Genomic DNA, 17,231 nt, shown 5'->3' with positions numbered 1-17,231 from the left:
TGGTCTGTGAAAGACGGAACACGATTACTGAAAAGCAGCATCGAATTGTTTAAATAAACCGTCAACTTTAACTGCTTCCTTCCCTTTCTAAAAAACTATTTTTTTTTAATCATAACAGGGGGATACATTGTTAGAGGAATTCGGAAATACTTCAGTGGGCAGTTGGTACTACATAGTGTTGGTGCGTTCAATTTTGGAATGACGGACGTCAAGGTGATGTCGGTGGATTGTAATTGATTTGTAGTCTATGGAATATCTTCTTTGAAAAAGATTTCGCATATCAGCTGCTATGCTAATGTCTTTACTGTTTTAAGACTTTCTATTTGCGAATTTATCACTCGCTCGTATGGTGAAGGAATACAACGTGTTAACTGCGTGTGTCAAGCATAGGCTATGACCTAGTAGCCAAATAATCATGTACCATATACAAATCAGACCGGACCTGGAATGTTCTAGCGCCACTTGTTTTCCCGCCTTTTATGTCGCTAATTTCGGCAAGGATTTTTGCGATCAGTTTAAAATTTAGTGTGCTTTGTGCCTCACATCACTAGCTATGCATAAAGCTCAGTTTTGTATCGCACAGCCCGGACAAAAAACGACCAATATTTAAGGCTTAAGTTGTTGAAGCTATCGCGGAATATGCTTAAAAGGAGTATAAAGAATATTTATACTGCAAAGTCACCCGCATCGTCAGCATATCCCGTATACACACCTTCAAGTAGGTACATACCACCACACATTACAGCCAAACTAGGTCATAATTAGTTAAATGTATTGACTAATCTATATTGTTTATTCACTTTTGTAAATGTTTCAACGTTTTTGTAAATATTATCAATCATCAAATCAATGGCGCTACAACCTTTTTAGGTCTGGGCCCCAGATTACTGTATCTGTTTCATGATCGTTTGTTAATCTAATAGGCAAGTAGGTGATCAGCCTTCTGTGCCTGACGCACGCCGTCAACTTTTTGGGTCTAAGGCAAGCCGGTTTCCTCACGATGTTTTCCTTCACCGTTCGAGCTAATGTTAAATGCGCACATAGAAAGAAAATCCATTGGTGCACAGCCGGGGATCGAATCTACGACCTCAGGGATGAGAGGCGCACGCTGTAGCCACTACGCCAACACTGCTCGTAAATATTAGGTATTCCAGTTTGGTTACATTTTTAGTGTTATTGTTTGTTTTAATATAGATTTTTTGTTAGTTGCAGGATAAATAAATAAATATTTCAATAATCGTTATATTTAAGACATAAAACTTTAATGAATTATACTTTTAATCCGTTTCATAGTTTGTGAGTTTATCGTGTTTGTATAGACGCTGCCGGGGTTAAATGAAGTTTCATTTAATAATAGATAATGATTTGTCAATGGAGCTGCGCCCTACGCATATGCAGCGTTATAAAGATACGTTTCAAGAATATCTATTACAAAGACATGGGGCTCATCCATCGGGTCTGGATAAAATTAACTCCAACAACCGCGGTGCAGGACTGCGGGCGTGAAGAAATAATGTACTTTGAATATTTGTATCGCGTCATTTATCTCGCAGGTAAATATTTTATAGTTATATAAGGTTGAATTATGTGTATGATTTCATCATCAAACATCGAGGCGGAAGACTAAATTCCATCACCACGACGTTCCAGTTAAGTTTTTGCCGTGTACACACTATGTGGAAAAAGCTGCCAACTTAGGGTCCTTGAAGAAAAGAGCGTGCCAATTCTTAAAAGGCCGATAACGCACTGGCAATCACTGGCACCTGGTAATATGTCTATTGGCGGCGGTATAACTTAACATCAGGCGAGCCTCCTGCCGCATGTGTTACATAAATATATTATATATAATAAATTCTAACTTATAAAGGACTGTATCTACTTTGCCTCTTGTAAGTAGACAAGTTAGTTTGTTATAAAAACGTACAAATCCAAAATAAACATTTTTTGATACCAAAATGTTCAAAACATTATTTTTCCTCCTTTAATGTCTCACCATTAATGGAGATACTGACGGCCAACCGTCAGTCTCTTGAAGCATGTCTTGTTCCGTGTCAGATGCAGCTTTCGTATTTGCAATATCTATCCACTCCTTACCCGGTGATTAGTAGTATACCCGGGATTTTACCCATTACACTAATTAAATATTATATTAAAAATATTATTCCATTTTATTTTTTTATCGTTTTTTACCTAGTCTATAAAACGAAGTAGAATATATTCAAAATACATAGTACTTCTGTCTAAGGAGAGTGAAGCAATTTACATTTACTAACCCATGGTTATATGTTCGCGCAACTGAACATATTTATTAGTAGTACGTAATGCTTTTTAATATAAGGATAAATATAACAAAACGTCGTTTCTTTAAGCAGCTTTCAAATTTGCACAGCTAACTATGCTCTAACTTTCAAGTTTACATTCCATTTAGAGTTTGTGGTTTAATACGTGTTCAGAGTGAACATTAATGTGCAAAGTTTTCAACATCTGCGCACAGAGCGTCATTCTCGTAGGACAAATTATACACAACTTTAAATAACTCGTGGAGAAATCAGGTTATATTTTTGAACTATGTTGTTTTCAATCACGGAGGTGTATCTCTGGTTTCGACCTAAATTGAGAATCCTTGATATATATATATATATCCCAGTATAAGCGCAGGCGGGCCTGAAGACCCCTGACAGGTTCAGAGGTTGTATTTATCTCTTGCGATGGCAATAACTTTGACAGCGCAATTCATGATATGACTATAGATTGTAGGTGTATGTGTGTATGATAATAGCTAACTTAATTAATGACTGTTTTAATGGTTAAGTCTAAACTCTAACATACATCATAAATACAAATTTTAGCCAATTAAGAGAGTTCAAATTAGTTTCCGAATTAATACGCTGAGTTTCATCATCGTATGTCGAGGCAGAATACGAAATTCCACCAGTAACACCTTCCGTCATTCCATTTATGCAGTTTTTGCCGCGCAACGCCTTTACGTGGGATCAACTACCCTCAGAAGTATTTCTGAACCCATTTGACTTAGAGTACTTCGAAAAAAGAGAGTACCAATTCTCAAAAAGTTGGCAAAGTTTTGCGAAACCCATGGGCGGCGGTATTACACATCGGGTGAGAGTTTGTCCCAATTCTAGTATTGTCTTTTATTAACATGGATTTTACACATTAAGAAAACACTTTTTAAACGGCTTGAAGCTATACAATTACAATTATGTAAATATAATGTCCCATTTATTTTAAATCATGCACGGCATTCAAATGAAGAAATAATGTTTGTAATCGTTCCAGTTTCTGACCTCATTTCTTACATACATAAAGAAATACAAATGTTTCCTTGTTGTAAAATTTGAATATATTCGTTATAACTACAAGTTCAGTTGAACAAAGCCCCGTTACAACATTTTATAAGGTCATATTTAAAAGATATAAAACTTCGTTAACCAACTTAAAAATATATAAATATAAAAATTTAAATTAATATATTTTAAACTTAGTTTAAACACAAACCCTGTTCATCAGTAAATCGTTTTCTGAACTGTATATTTCACTTATATGGCTGTAATTCCCTAAATATATTAACGTGTGTATTAAAATAACATAAAGTCGTCGTTCAAATTAAACTAAAATCAAAGTTTAAACACAAAGCAAATTCGCAAGTTTGCTATTAACTTTATTATCAACATAAGAAGTTGCACTGCAGTGGACACTGGGATCACTTTAAGCTTTATAAGATGTAAAATGATTTAATTTATGCATTACAATCCGTTTATCACTGGCATATTTCCTCCAAATGTCAGGTACTATACACAACAATTAAAAGTTTATAAGGGCTGTGAGCTGTATGCCAATAAAGCTCTAATGTAGTGAACATTCTACGTGGTATTTTCATTAAAATTACAGTACACATACATGTTCTTGTTACCCTCTTAATAATAGCTAAATAATTAAAAACATTTCGACATGATACCCTCCTTTCTTTTTTAAACGGTTAAAAACTATTATAATTGCATTTGCAAATTAAAGTTTCCTTACTGTCAAATTGTGTTTTAATTATTATTTAAAAGAAATGATACTAATTTATTAAGACTGTGTTTTATATATTAATTATAATAGATTATAAACATCAAACCGAATTTGAATGCATTTGCTGAAAGACTTTGTATTTCTTGTGTGCTTTTTAAACGCTTTCGACTTTACTGCTGAAGAAACCTTAAGAAATCCTTTATATATTTTATTTTACTAACCACGAGTAAAACTAACCAAACTTTGCACTCTTTTAACCAAAGTAAAACTCTCTTAATCCCTCCTAAAACGCGTTGTAGGATTACTCTCACATAACACGCTTGTGTGACCCCATACAACGCGTTATCTATAAGAAAAAACTATGTTATGAACGAAATATGTGCGTACAAATAATTATAAATGTCACAGTACTGTTGTTATTTGGAGGACTACCACGTTATATGAAAATGTGTTAAAGAGTAACGTGTTATAAGAGTCTTCTTACTTCTTTCTGTAAGAGAAAAAAGGAGTATAAATTTTATTACAAATTACATTAAAAAAAACAATATAGTGGACTGGCTTTTTCGCTAGGATTCTGTCTCTTGGGCTAATTAATTATATTATATATCTATTCCATTTAACATATTTATGATTATAGGGTCGTGAAGTAATAAGTTTACATAACACTATAATTGTACTACAGTTGTACGAGAAGGATTCGATTTGAGTAGGCATGTCTTAGTACTAAGATTGTTAGGCAATTGAATCAAATCAAATAAAGATATCATTTATTCGTGTAGGTAAATTAATTTACATTTATTAACGACAGAATCGTGTGTTTCTAAATTTATATCTACTCACAGTTCTCAAATTGAGGACGTTGCACGGACTAGAAGAACGGGCAATATACACTTGCTCTTGAAAATACCAAGGTTTTTTCAAAATGCTTGTAGGTGTACTATATCACATCACATGATAAAACAGTTTATTAAATCAATAATATTAATGATTAATTGATGAGGATAATACTTTGACTAGGCCGATCACCACTTGATTTTCACTTGTTTGTTACGAACGGCCTAATGAGTCTTTGTGTATTGACAACCATTTAAAGACCAAAGTATTTGTTATATTCAAACCTTTCATTGTCCCCATACGAATTTTATCTTTATCCTTATAACTGACAACTGTACCTTTTCGTCTTAAGAATGTCTTTGTATACCGAGGCGAGGTGTGTAATCAGGACTTGTTATTATAAAATTGCGTAACAGCAACCGAAGCGTTCTTTGTGGTACAATGCATAAAAAGTACGCGCAATAAAGTTGAGGTTTTAAATCGAAACTGAAAATTTAGTTATTATGAAAGTGATTAAAGATGAAAGAGCCTTTGAAAGAGAAGATCCAGTCGGCGAAGTACGGTTTACGTTCTATTTGATGTGGTGTGGTCGAAAGTTTGTTTATATATTGCCGTTGAGCATAGTTGTCCAACCATTAGTTTCATTTCAGTTTTATAAGAATTTGAGAGGAAACACGAGTCGATTGTACATGTGTAATGTAAAAATTATTTTGTATTATTTATCTTAGCAGGAGTAAAAAAAGAAAACACCTTTTTCTGGATTGAAGCTATATACGTATTATTGTAAACTTATAATTATTTTACATAATTTTAAATTTCTCCCGACGTTTCGCGTGCTTTACAGCGGCGTACGTGGTCACGGTGGCTTAAGACAAAAGGTGTTAAATGTCAAAATCAAACAAATTTTTCTTTAAATGTGTAAAAGCTATGTTAACAAAAGACAATAAATACTAAGAGTAAAAAAACTTAGAAGTGTGACTGTCTTATAAAGACTTCAAAGACTGCGTAAAATTTCACTGATAGTACATAAAATAACTAGATGACTCAGCTCTAACACCTGTACGGCTAAAAATAAAACACATTTCATCGATTGTTGAAAACACACACTGTTTCGTCATACGATGCAACTTCGATAGTTAATGATTCAGTCAGAAAGATAGCTAAGCTATAATCCACTGTACTGTATGAGAATTCATCCAACGGAATACAGAGAGATCATCTAGACGACATCTTCAAAAAATCGTACCAATTATACAGTTTCATTCAAGAAAACAGAGTACTAATTCTTAACTTAGCAACGCATATACCTTCTGGTAAAGCTAGTGTCCATACGCAGCATCACATAACATCAGATGAGCGTCCTGCCCGTTTGCCTACTGTTGCATTTAAAAAAAACGCACTGACATCGCCTTTAACGTTTGAAATATGGAAAACTCTTTGTATGTGGCCTAATACACCAAAATAACTTGTAACCAACACGTGAACGATACTAATATAAACATTATCACACATCTTTGTGCCAGGGATTTCGTTCATGTAAACCAGTAAAAAATTTCTTATGTCTAATAATGAGATAAGCTTTGGGCGGTTATTTCGTAAATAATTTATACTTGAGTACCTAAATTTTCAGCACGTGTTTATAATCTTAATTAATTTCAAACTCCAAACATTTATTTAACATTTTATTTCCCATTTTATCAGTAACTTAATACAATAGAGAACTTATTATTATTAAAAAAACATGCAACCTAAACCATTGTGTAACTAAATTATAAACAATGCAATTCATGTGAATTAAGTCAGAGTGCATGTAAATGAATCCGTGTCATAGTGCGTAAGACACGCGTAACTGATACTTCTCTGAGTAAATTTGTACGCGCTTGAGGCACTGCAAGCAATTGCGACCGCTTACCACGCGAAGTGTGATTATTTGGCACTCGCAGCCCCAATCTCTCCAACCGCATTATATATTGTACCTTCAGGATCTAAAGAAAACTGTTGTGATACAATTATAATTTCTTCTTTTATAGATCTTATGATATGTGTAGGACTGAATCAGTAAGATGGCTTATTAAAATTTTATTAATGGGAAATCTCCTACATACATACTACACTACACTATACAGAATACAGTATGTATTCTTTACATATGTGTAACACAGATGTCTGTCTAATTGGGGACACGTGATGTTTGGGTTCCCTCGAAATAGACATGGGCATTAATTAATTTTTATTACGTTAAAATTTAACAAACCAGTAATATAAACAAACCTGAAATGCGGTTAGGTTGAGTTATGAATTTATTTTTACAGAATTTCGATAGATTCACTCGGTTTTCTTTGCCGAGTTGCTTTTAATATAAACTGTTCACCGATTGGTTTACAGTTATTCATTGATTATGCAGATAACTTTAGGATTAATTTATTAGTAGGTTAATTACATTCAAAGCTAATAAGCTTAATCCAGGAATTTCAAGTAGGGATGCAGAGTACCTTATGCAAGGAAATAATGGACTTAGCGTCAGAGGCTTAGCACTAAACACGAGCCAAGGCTGTACATTTTGCTCACTCTTAGTTTAATAAACGTTGCGATTCACTAAATCGTTGTACGCCCCGATAGTAAAAGCACTCTCTTCGACTGATACATCGCATTCATTCGTTATATAGTAGTTAACATTATTTCGCTAATATATATTGTTGTACGCGAGGGAATAATATAGAGTAAAACTAAAATCTAAGTGTGACTTCTATTTGTCAGAGTCGTACGCGTAACATACATTTTGTTCACGCGTATAAAAATAAAATGATTAAACATATCCGCGCTTGTTACCTGCGTATGTATTTATTATTGACAGACTTTTTTTTACGCAAAATTTGATCAAACACATTATTATCCTCTTTGCATACAAAAAAACTTTACTAACCTCTGCCAAATACTCCTGAAAGCTTTCGAAAAGTCGTTCGCGTAATGTTATAAATTATTATTTCAGGTCTATCATTTTCCCCTGAGAATCAAAAGTACTACATATACAGTAATGCAGTGAAGGCTGCTTTGATACTTTTATTTATGAGTGAATTATGGCAGTTTTTGAGTAGGCAGTGGACGTTAGACACAATCACTGATAGCTTTAATATACTAATGATTCAACTTGGCGCTGTCTGCAAATATAGGAAAAAGGTATTTAAAAAAACAGATACGCTACAACATTTAAAGGTCTGGGCCTCAGATTTTTCAATCTCTCTCATGATCATTTGTTAATCTAATTGGCAAGTAGGTGATTAGTCTCCTGTGCCTGATACACATAGTTTTCTTCACGATGCTTACCTTCACCTTTCGAGTGAATGTTAAATGTACATATAGAAAGAAAGTCTATTGCGCAACTGGGGATTGAAGCTACGACTTTAGGGACGAGAGTAGGACGCTGAAGCCCAACATAGATCTGGAAAGGTAACAATTAATAATTCAACACAATATATTTTTGTCCCATACTCTGAGGCGAGAATTCGTATTACAGTGCTTTTCGAAAACAGGTGTTAGAACAATGGGCTTATTTATAGTACGTTTCACCAAATAAATGTACCAGTTTTAAATTTCCTACCCAAACTTTGCAGTTTTAAAACATCTCGAGAGATTATTTCTATCAATTAACTTATATTATATATTTTAAATAGTTAATAAATGGTTTTTGTCCTGCCAAATATTGTTTGTAATATAAAAACATATAACGATTCTTGACTTGTCTCAAGACAGGAAAATTTACTTTGTACACACGTTATAGTTAGCCTACGAGAACGTGTTCAAAAGACTAGCTTCGTCCATGAGTTCGCCGAACTTTGATTTATCGACGGATGAAAGGAAAAAGTTGCTGGAAGTTTGGCAAAGGAGAAGTGAGGCTAATTTAAAGCTACTCTTAGCGCTGGGGACATGTACGGTTATACCGTGGTAAATATTATTTATTGTTAAATAAATCCACAGAAGATGTTTAGTGTTAGATACGCTTAGTATTTAGTCAAAAATAAAAAGGTTTTTCTCAAAATAGTTCGCTAGCTACCTTGCAGTTCAACTTGGGTTAATTTTGTCGTAAATAACTAATATATCGTTTATTTGCAAAGAAAATTACACATTTAGATTGATTAATTATAAAAAACCGCACATATATAATAGACATATAGGTTCTGTTTCACAATTTATGGATACAGTACCAAATAATTTATGCAACACATAAATTATTTGAAAGATAAAAGTTCCGAATAAGAAACTTTGCGTTTCATCGGGCACATAACCTATGATGAACTTTATGTGACGAATAGCGCTATCTGACAGTCGTGAAACGCAACAATAGTGTTTATCTTACCAGTAAGTAATAAATAGCTTATTTAGAACTTATGTAGAACTTATCCGTACATTGTGAAACAGACCCATAATGTCATATTAATTATTATGTCATAATAATAAGTTACGTTATTTATATTTTTTTTTATAATGTTGGTGTAGTATTTTTTTAGTAATAGTAACAATCAAATATACAGTATATAAAGTTTAATAACCTACATAGTAATAATAAAAATATTTACAGATTAATAAAAAGAAAATTAATACATTTAAAAATATTGGTCTCTGTGTGCTGCCAGGGTATTTATTAGCCACACATAATTGTTATTAAATAGTAACATGTGTTATCTATACAGGTGGACAAAGTTTTTTTTAATAGTGTGATCCGAAGTAAATAAGAAGTTGGGAAATGTCATTTCGTAAAACTTAATATTATCTTCAATACACCCAATAAACAACCATAAATAGCATGTCTAACGCAAGGACTCATAAGTAACAATCTAATGGATATTATGAAAAAGATACAGAACGTAGATTTATTCTAATTTTAATAAGAATTATTTAAAAAACGCAAAATAAATGATAACTCTGATGGAGTCGAGTCTGATAACCATCTAACCCCTAGTTGCGTTTGATCCACAACTTTTTGGCCACCCTGTATATCACTCGCTAAGAGGAATAAGGAGGAGGGTGTAGAAATTTCGACAGCCTCCTTGGTACAATACAGAAAAGAATCCATTAAGTAGCTAGTAGTAAATGTTCACCGAAACGAAATCAGCCTTAAAATGTTAATATATAATGTAGACACGTTTTTATCAGCGTGGATGGTATACAATATTAGAAATTCCCTCGAAATGTATGAAATGAAGAATTCATTTTATTTGTATAAAGCTTTTATTGAATATAAAATATAAATTGTATTAAATATGTAAGCATATAACGAAATAACAAAAAGTAAGATTTTAATTTTCAAATAAATAAATTTATTAGGTCTCGGATTTATGTATCTCTTTCATGGTCAATCTAAGCATGTAGGTTATAAGCCTCATGTGCCTGACACATGCCATCGTGATTTTGGGACTAAAGCAAGCTGGGGAACACAATGCTTTTCTTCGCCGTTTGAGCGAAAGTTAAATGCGGACATAGAAAGAAAGTCCATCAGTGCAGAGCGATCGAACCTACGACATCAGGGATAAGAGTCCTTAAAGCCACAAGGCCAACACTGCTCTGCACATTGGATAATTTTATATATAATATAATTTTTGATTATAAAGCTATCAATAAATATAAATATAATAAATAATAAATATAATAAATATATAATAAATAATAAATAATATAATAAATAATAAATAATCTATAATAAATCGTACAAATTCTTAAAAGGCCGGCAACGCACTCGCGAGCCCTCTGGCATTGAGAGTGTCCATGGGCGGCGGTATCACTTAACATCAGGTGAGCCTCCTGCCCGTTTGCCCCCTATTTTATAAAAAAAAAAAAAAAAAAAAAAACTTAGAGTCAACAATCATCTTTCAGGCATATCTATCCTTTGGTCGACGATTTGGATTACAACCTAATGGTACCGATACGCCTACCTTTCTCCTACCAGAACCAATTGAGGTACCAAATCACCTACTTCCTGGTCATCATAGTATTCTCCTATATGTCGTATTTTGTCATGGTGAATGACCTTATAATTCAAGCTCACGTTATGCACCTGCTATGTCAGTACTCGATTTTGGGTGACTGCTTTAGACATATACTAAAGGATTGCAAATTGGATTTTCACGGTAAGTTTTGTTTCAAAGGGCAATTGCGTGACGGCACACGTGGCTGGACGATAACAGATGGCGACACCTGTATTGTAAATTGAATTAATAAAAACTCGTTTACTTGATGGATTCACAAAGTCCTTTATGTCCTAACAAAATATAATTTTACAAGAAAAAACGATGCGTCGTCGATTTTATTAATAATTGATTAATAAGTCATCTTTTAACATTTCACTCTTATGCCTTAATTTAAGATAACTGTTTGCCTACGTCACGCATCTTGAAACGGTAATTTCGTATTATAGACTTGTAAGAGACACCTTACCATCTAAAAGACCGGGCGCTCCCGAAACCATGAGTAGTACAAATAATTATTATTACATCATACTGCAACAAGGCATCTTCAATACCACTAAAATATTAATGTCTAAGACTGAAATTTCTTTTAAATATAAAATTATTAAATGAGACAAACTTTTCGACTAGTGACTGCTTTAAAGTCCTCTTTTGTTTTTAATTTCCTAGACTTAAATGAAACGCAGCTGTATTCGAACAAAAACTTCCAACTAAAGTACAAAAAGCGAATCGGAGATTTGATACGGCAACATAAATTTATTCTCAAGTAAGCGCATTTTGTATTCTTTTTATTTACTAGTCAAAAGTCAAAGAACTATCTGTAACAAAATGTATTAATAGTTTTACTATATAGTTATGCTACTTGGGTAGATGTAAAACTGGTATTACTATTATAAAAGAAATCCTCAAATGTAAGAGCCTAATTAAAAAAAGTTTTTTTAATGTTTACGGAATAAATACAGCTCATATAGTAAATATTGAGTAATAATGTAGCATTCAATTGATAAGATTTTTGAAATTGATCCAGTTTCTGAGTTTATTTGTTACATACATACAAATATACAAATCTGAGGAATATTAGTATGGATAACATACTACTGTTAAATTGTTCGTTAGAAGAAAAGTCTAGAATATAGAAAAAATGTTTTAAGCAGGAAATTTACGCGCAAATGAAATTATACGCATTTGTTCTATGTCTGAGGGTTGATATTCAAATTTGAAAAAAAATATGCTTTCAGGAACAAAATAAAAATGTATTTTTTATTATAAACAATGCTTTGTTAATGTGTAAGATTTCATAATGTGTAAGATTTCAGAACCCTTTTAAGTAAACAAAAGTGCACATGTCAAAAGTGAAACTTCTTTGTAAATTAATTATTACTAAGGTATAAGCCCCAATAGATGATTATGTACCAGTATATTATCACTCCATGTATTTGTATATTTATATTCTATATATATAAAGATAATATAAATAATTAAAATTCTGCGTAACAGATATGCCATCTAAAGTTCTAATATGTCTAAACGAATACATCAACCAATAGCGTGTTTTTTTTCTCGATCTCCCTATCTCACTCTCTCTCGCAATCGGTCTCAATCGCTCTCTCCCTTCGACAAAAACGCTGCACATTTCGTAACGCTAATATTATTTTTATTGCGTTTAATTCGCAAAAAAATACCCTTAAGCGCCTAAAGAAAATTCACTTCAAGAATACCTGTCGAGGTTTCAAGTTTTCCATAACAAACTTAATAGCTAATTCCATGATAATTTTATTTTCAAGCTCAGAATAGCTGCTTGATTTTGGTCCCAATTATCTTAAGCTTTTTCGTAATATTTTATTCTAACATGGAACTAAGTGATCAACCTTCCTAAAGATTTCTACACCGCACGAGCGAGTGTTTAACGAAAAATACTTATATTCACACAGCATAACGAAAGTACATTAAATATGTGAAAATGGTGATTTTCACCTGCCTTTGCAAACACAAAGTACATGTAACACTTGTATGAAATATTCATGAGATTGGGCGGCGAACGTTGTACACCTAAATTCTCGTGGAAATAGGTTACACCGCAAATAATTTGCTATTCTCACAACCCACTAAACCCTCACGTTTTAACAGGGATTGATTTAATTATGTCAAACATTTTAGTGGTTTTGACGATAGTAACAAAAAGTTGTGCTGTTTTCGCTTATTAATGAAAATGTCTTAGACCCGTAAAGCCAAGTATACTCTTTTGACAAAGCAATAATTGTTCATGCAGAGGACTTATTTTATTGAACTGGCGGCAAGTGGAGGTTCCCCTGTCGGCCGCCCATGGACACTCTCAATGCCAGAGGGCACGCGATGATGTTGCCGGCCTTTTAACCGATTTCGTAAAACCGAGACGTCTATGATCTTGGATTCTATTCCTACATAGGTATTCTAAAACTCGATATAGCAAGTGATAATGTAAAAATAAAAATAACTATTCCCGTAAATATAAATTGTGTCCCGTATAACGATATATGTTCTCAAATTGACATTTTTAATAAAACAAAGACTACACAAATTACAAATATTTTTTTTGTAAATCACACATGGCACAATATTACACACACAGACACACCGTTACCGACACACACATTATTTCTAAGTAATATATTTTACTAGGGCAATTTATGGCAAGTATTTGTTGGTACATACCTTTGGTTTTGTTTTATAAAATATGTTGGCTACCTAAATAAAAATAAATTGTAAAATACTAATTACCGCGTTTAAATTCGTGGGGCCTCTAGTGGGATCAACTGAATTGGTCATATCCATTATGGGTATGATGGGTTTCCACTCCTATGTCAAATTTTGTAATTCCCTTGTGGGTAGCAGATTCCTGGGACCTCAGGAAGAATGCATAGAACGAGCCTTGCACACCATTTCGCCATCAGATCGGGTACTTCTATCGGCTACTGGTTCAAAAAAATAATGTTGTATGCAGAATATATATGACCTTCTCAAACAAAAATTAAATACGTCAAAACCGTTTACGACGGCGTCGTTTAGGACATAACGGTATTGACGAAAATCAATGGTCTCGGCTGAATTCTATTATTTATTTAATACCAACGTCATCGGCTTTTACGACTAAATATGAGTAGTCCTTTTGATGTCCTTATAACAGTTTTTGACTGCAACATTATTGAAAAGATAATATGTATTTTTGTGCGTAACTGTTTTTTTCAGCAACACATTAGACCTCCGAGATATATTGAGCGCGCCAATGTTAGTTCAACTGGCTGTGAGCACAATTCTTATTTGTTCAATCGGTTATCAGCTCGTTGCCACCGTAAGACTTTGATTTTTATTTATTTAATTTGGGTTAAGTTATAATTTAAATTAATACAAGTAATGTTATAGTTATTTTAATTTAGCATACTAATGTTTCATCTCTTTGAAAAGCAGGCAGGATGAGCAGGAAATTTTATAGTTTTTGTTTTTGTTATTGTTATTTGTAATTTGCAGTCAATACACATGAATGTAACAAAATGGCTGATGAGTTTTTTGTATTTGGGATATAATATGTTTGGTCTGTACATACTCTGTCGCTGGTGTGAGGAAGTCAAAATTCAGGTAATTTATAAAAATGTAAAAAAAAAACAATAATATACTAAAACAACATTGTCCCGTAGAGGAGTGACTCGTGTCACACTGAAACTATTTTTGTTATACCTACATTTACGAGCCTATTTGTCACTATGACATGGAACCGTGGTCAAAAAAATACATTGTCAATTTAAAAAAAAATGTGTGCATGTACTAGTGTACACACGTACGAAGTGAAACATCTTTATGACCTTATTATTCGAAAAATGATCTACTATATGCAACTTTACAGAAATTGGTTAAATAAAGTTAAATTAGATAAAGTATAACAAAAGGTTTTTATTATAATAGACATGAATACAAATAATACAATTATTTCATTTTACCTTATTACTACTAAGATTATTACAGAATTTCATTAATTGTAATAGAATTATTACTATCATTGTTATTAATCGATTTCGAGGGATAAGAAAAAGATGGTAAAGGAAAAATATGACTATAAATTTCTTTCCATTGCCGATACAGCGGTTTCACTTCAAAAATCAATGGCGCACAACCTTTTTAGGTCTGCGCCTCAGATATCTGTATATATCTGTTTCATGATCATTAGTTAATCTAATAGGCAAGTAGCTTCTGTGCCTGACGCAACTCGCCGACTTTTTGGGTCTAAGGCAAGCCGGTTTCCTCACGATCTTTTCCATCAATGTTCGAGATAATGTTAAATGCGCACATAGAAGCAAAGGCCATTGGTCAGGGATTTAACGTACCTCAGGGATGAGCGTCGCACGCTGAAGCCTCTAGGCCAACACTGCTTTATTTTGTGAATACTTAATGATAAATATTATGGAAGTTCGGGTTCATTTCAAAGTGTATTTCTAGAGTAAGGCCATTGGAGACGCAGTATACTTCTCGAGATGGGAGGATGGCATCACACAAGTGCCAGGAATTCGTTCCAGTATACTTATGATCCTGGCTCGATGCAACAAACCTCTTGTACTGTCTGCTGGAGGCATGTATGACCTCTCACTTCAGGGTTATGCTACTGTAAGTTGTGTTGAGGTTTCACTTGATAGTGAAGGCTTTTGAAGTATTATTTTCAAATTGTCTTTTAATAAATTTAAATGGCAATGTAATGATTTATACTTTTCTTAACAGCTCAAATATAAGAGTCTTTCTGCCAATTTATATTTGTTCCCTTTGGAGTAGAGACTCTTGGGCCGGGGAGTTTAGGTGCATAGATGCTAATTAAAGATTAGATGCGCCTGATAGATAGTACCAGTGACTCCAGAGCTGGTGCTTTGCTCGCTCAACGAATAAGTATCGCATTACAGCGAGTAAATGCTCCCAACATTAACGTACAACCGGCACAGGGCCCAAACTTAGTATCCTTAGTATACATTCTTATTTAACTTATAATATATTTGTCTCTAAATATTAGTTTGTTTAAGTAATAAGGAACGTTATTGAGATTATTTCACAGCTTACAATATTGATTATCAGTTGTATGAAACATTTGAAATGCAGTATGCATTGTAATATGTTGACTACGTTCCCGATTTTATATATATAGATTTAATTGGCAGGTAAATATAAAATAGTATAACTAAATTTATAATTTTTTTCAGATAGTTAAAACTTCATACAGTGCGTTGACTGTACTTTTACGATTTCGCCAAAATTAAATCACCATTCTCAAGTATTACTTTTATGCACATACATTTCAGAATGTAGTAGAATACAATTGTATGAAAATGTGTCAGCATTTGATTTACTTTCCCAGAAGATAATAGAATAAATAAGAAATTGAACACCAATTGTGAAAACTTAGCGCAAATTTAGGCTAGCAATAGATAAAAGATTATACTCTCTAAATAAACTGTTGTTTTTTTTTTTAAATTGACCAAATTCCAAAGATAGTAGAGAAACGAAACGAAAAACAATTAGGCCGGCTCAGACTCGGAATCAAATCCAGATCGTTTGGTTACACGCCAAGAGCTCTACCAGTTAAGTTATCCGAGACTCGTAGCTGAAAAAACAACTGTTTAGTTGCAGTATAGATAAATGACCTAGATACCGACTGCAGCGCCATCTGCCGGGCTTATTTGTGAATCTAAAACAGAATAGAATGAAATATATGAAGAAATTGGAGTAAATATACTTTTGTCAAATATACTAAGTATATCAAAACTTGTTAGATTTTTATACACAGTTCGATCTTGCAGAAGATAGCCCACATATTCTGGCATTGAGAGTGTCCATGGGCGGCGGTATCAGCAACATCAGGTGTGTATACTGCCCGTGTACAATAAAAACTCATTTTAACCACAACGATGCCCAGTTGACCATACTATTACGCATGATAATTTTTGCGCAATTCAAGAAATCGTTGCTTGCACCTCTGTCAATTTAAAATTAGCACTGAACTTTCCCAGCTGCTTTGACATTAGGGTGAATATTAATCCACAATTCTACAGTGTATAATTATTGTGAAATTAAGCGATTCCAATATAATCGTTTTAATGGTCATCAGTGATCCTGAACGAATAATTAATGCGTTCTTTATTTCCATTGTACAATGATGAAATAAAACATCCGTGAAGTCGAAACTCTGCTACGTATACTCTCGGACTGTTGTCAACTAAATCAAGTCGAAGTTTTTTGACTAACAGGAGGCAAACCTGATATTAAGTGATACCGCCGCCCATGGAAAGACACTCTTTAGGCAACAGCCAGCATCGGAATACTTGCCGTTGAGATATTGAACGACTTTCAGTTTCATGGTCGCTTGGAGGCAAGACAGTGTAGTACTGTCACGCCACG

At 33.3% G+C, this 17,231-nt stretch overlaps 1 protein-coding gene across 1 annotated transcript; it reads left to right on the top strand.

Annotated features, from left to right (window-relative positions):
- The first annotated feature begins 1,438 nt into the window (after positions 1-1,438).
- On the top strand, positions 1,439-16,093 carry LOC123709891 (odorant receptor 13a-like). The gene is made up of 9 exons (XM_045661487.1): positions 1,439-1,553; positions 7,853-8,040; positions 8,642-8,805; positions 10,732-10,985; positions 11,493-11,589; positions 14,049-14,151; positions 14,328-14,435; positions 15,291-15,455; positions 16,037-16,093. Exons 1-9 carry the CDS (start codon positions 1,439-1,441, stop codon positions 16,091-16,093), a joined length of 1,251 nt encoding a protein of 416 aa, XP_045517443.1.
- Positions 16,094-17,231: the final 1,138 nt, after the last annotated feature.

Source organism: Pieris brassicae, chromosome 1 (genome assembly GCF_905147105.1).
Source record: "Pieris brassicae chromosome 1, ilPieBrab1.1, whole genome shotgun sequence".
Lineage (NCBI taxonomy): Eukaryota > Metazoa > Arthropoda > Insecta > Lepidoptera > Pieridae > Pieris > Pieris brassicae.
Note: the sequence above shows the minus strand (reverse complement) of the source record. Positions and strands in the feature narration are given on the sequence as shown.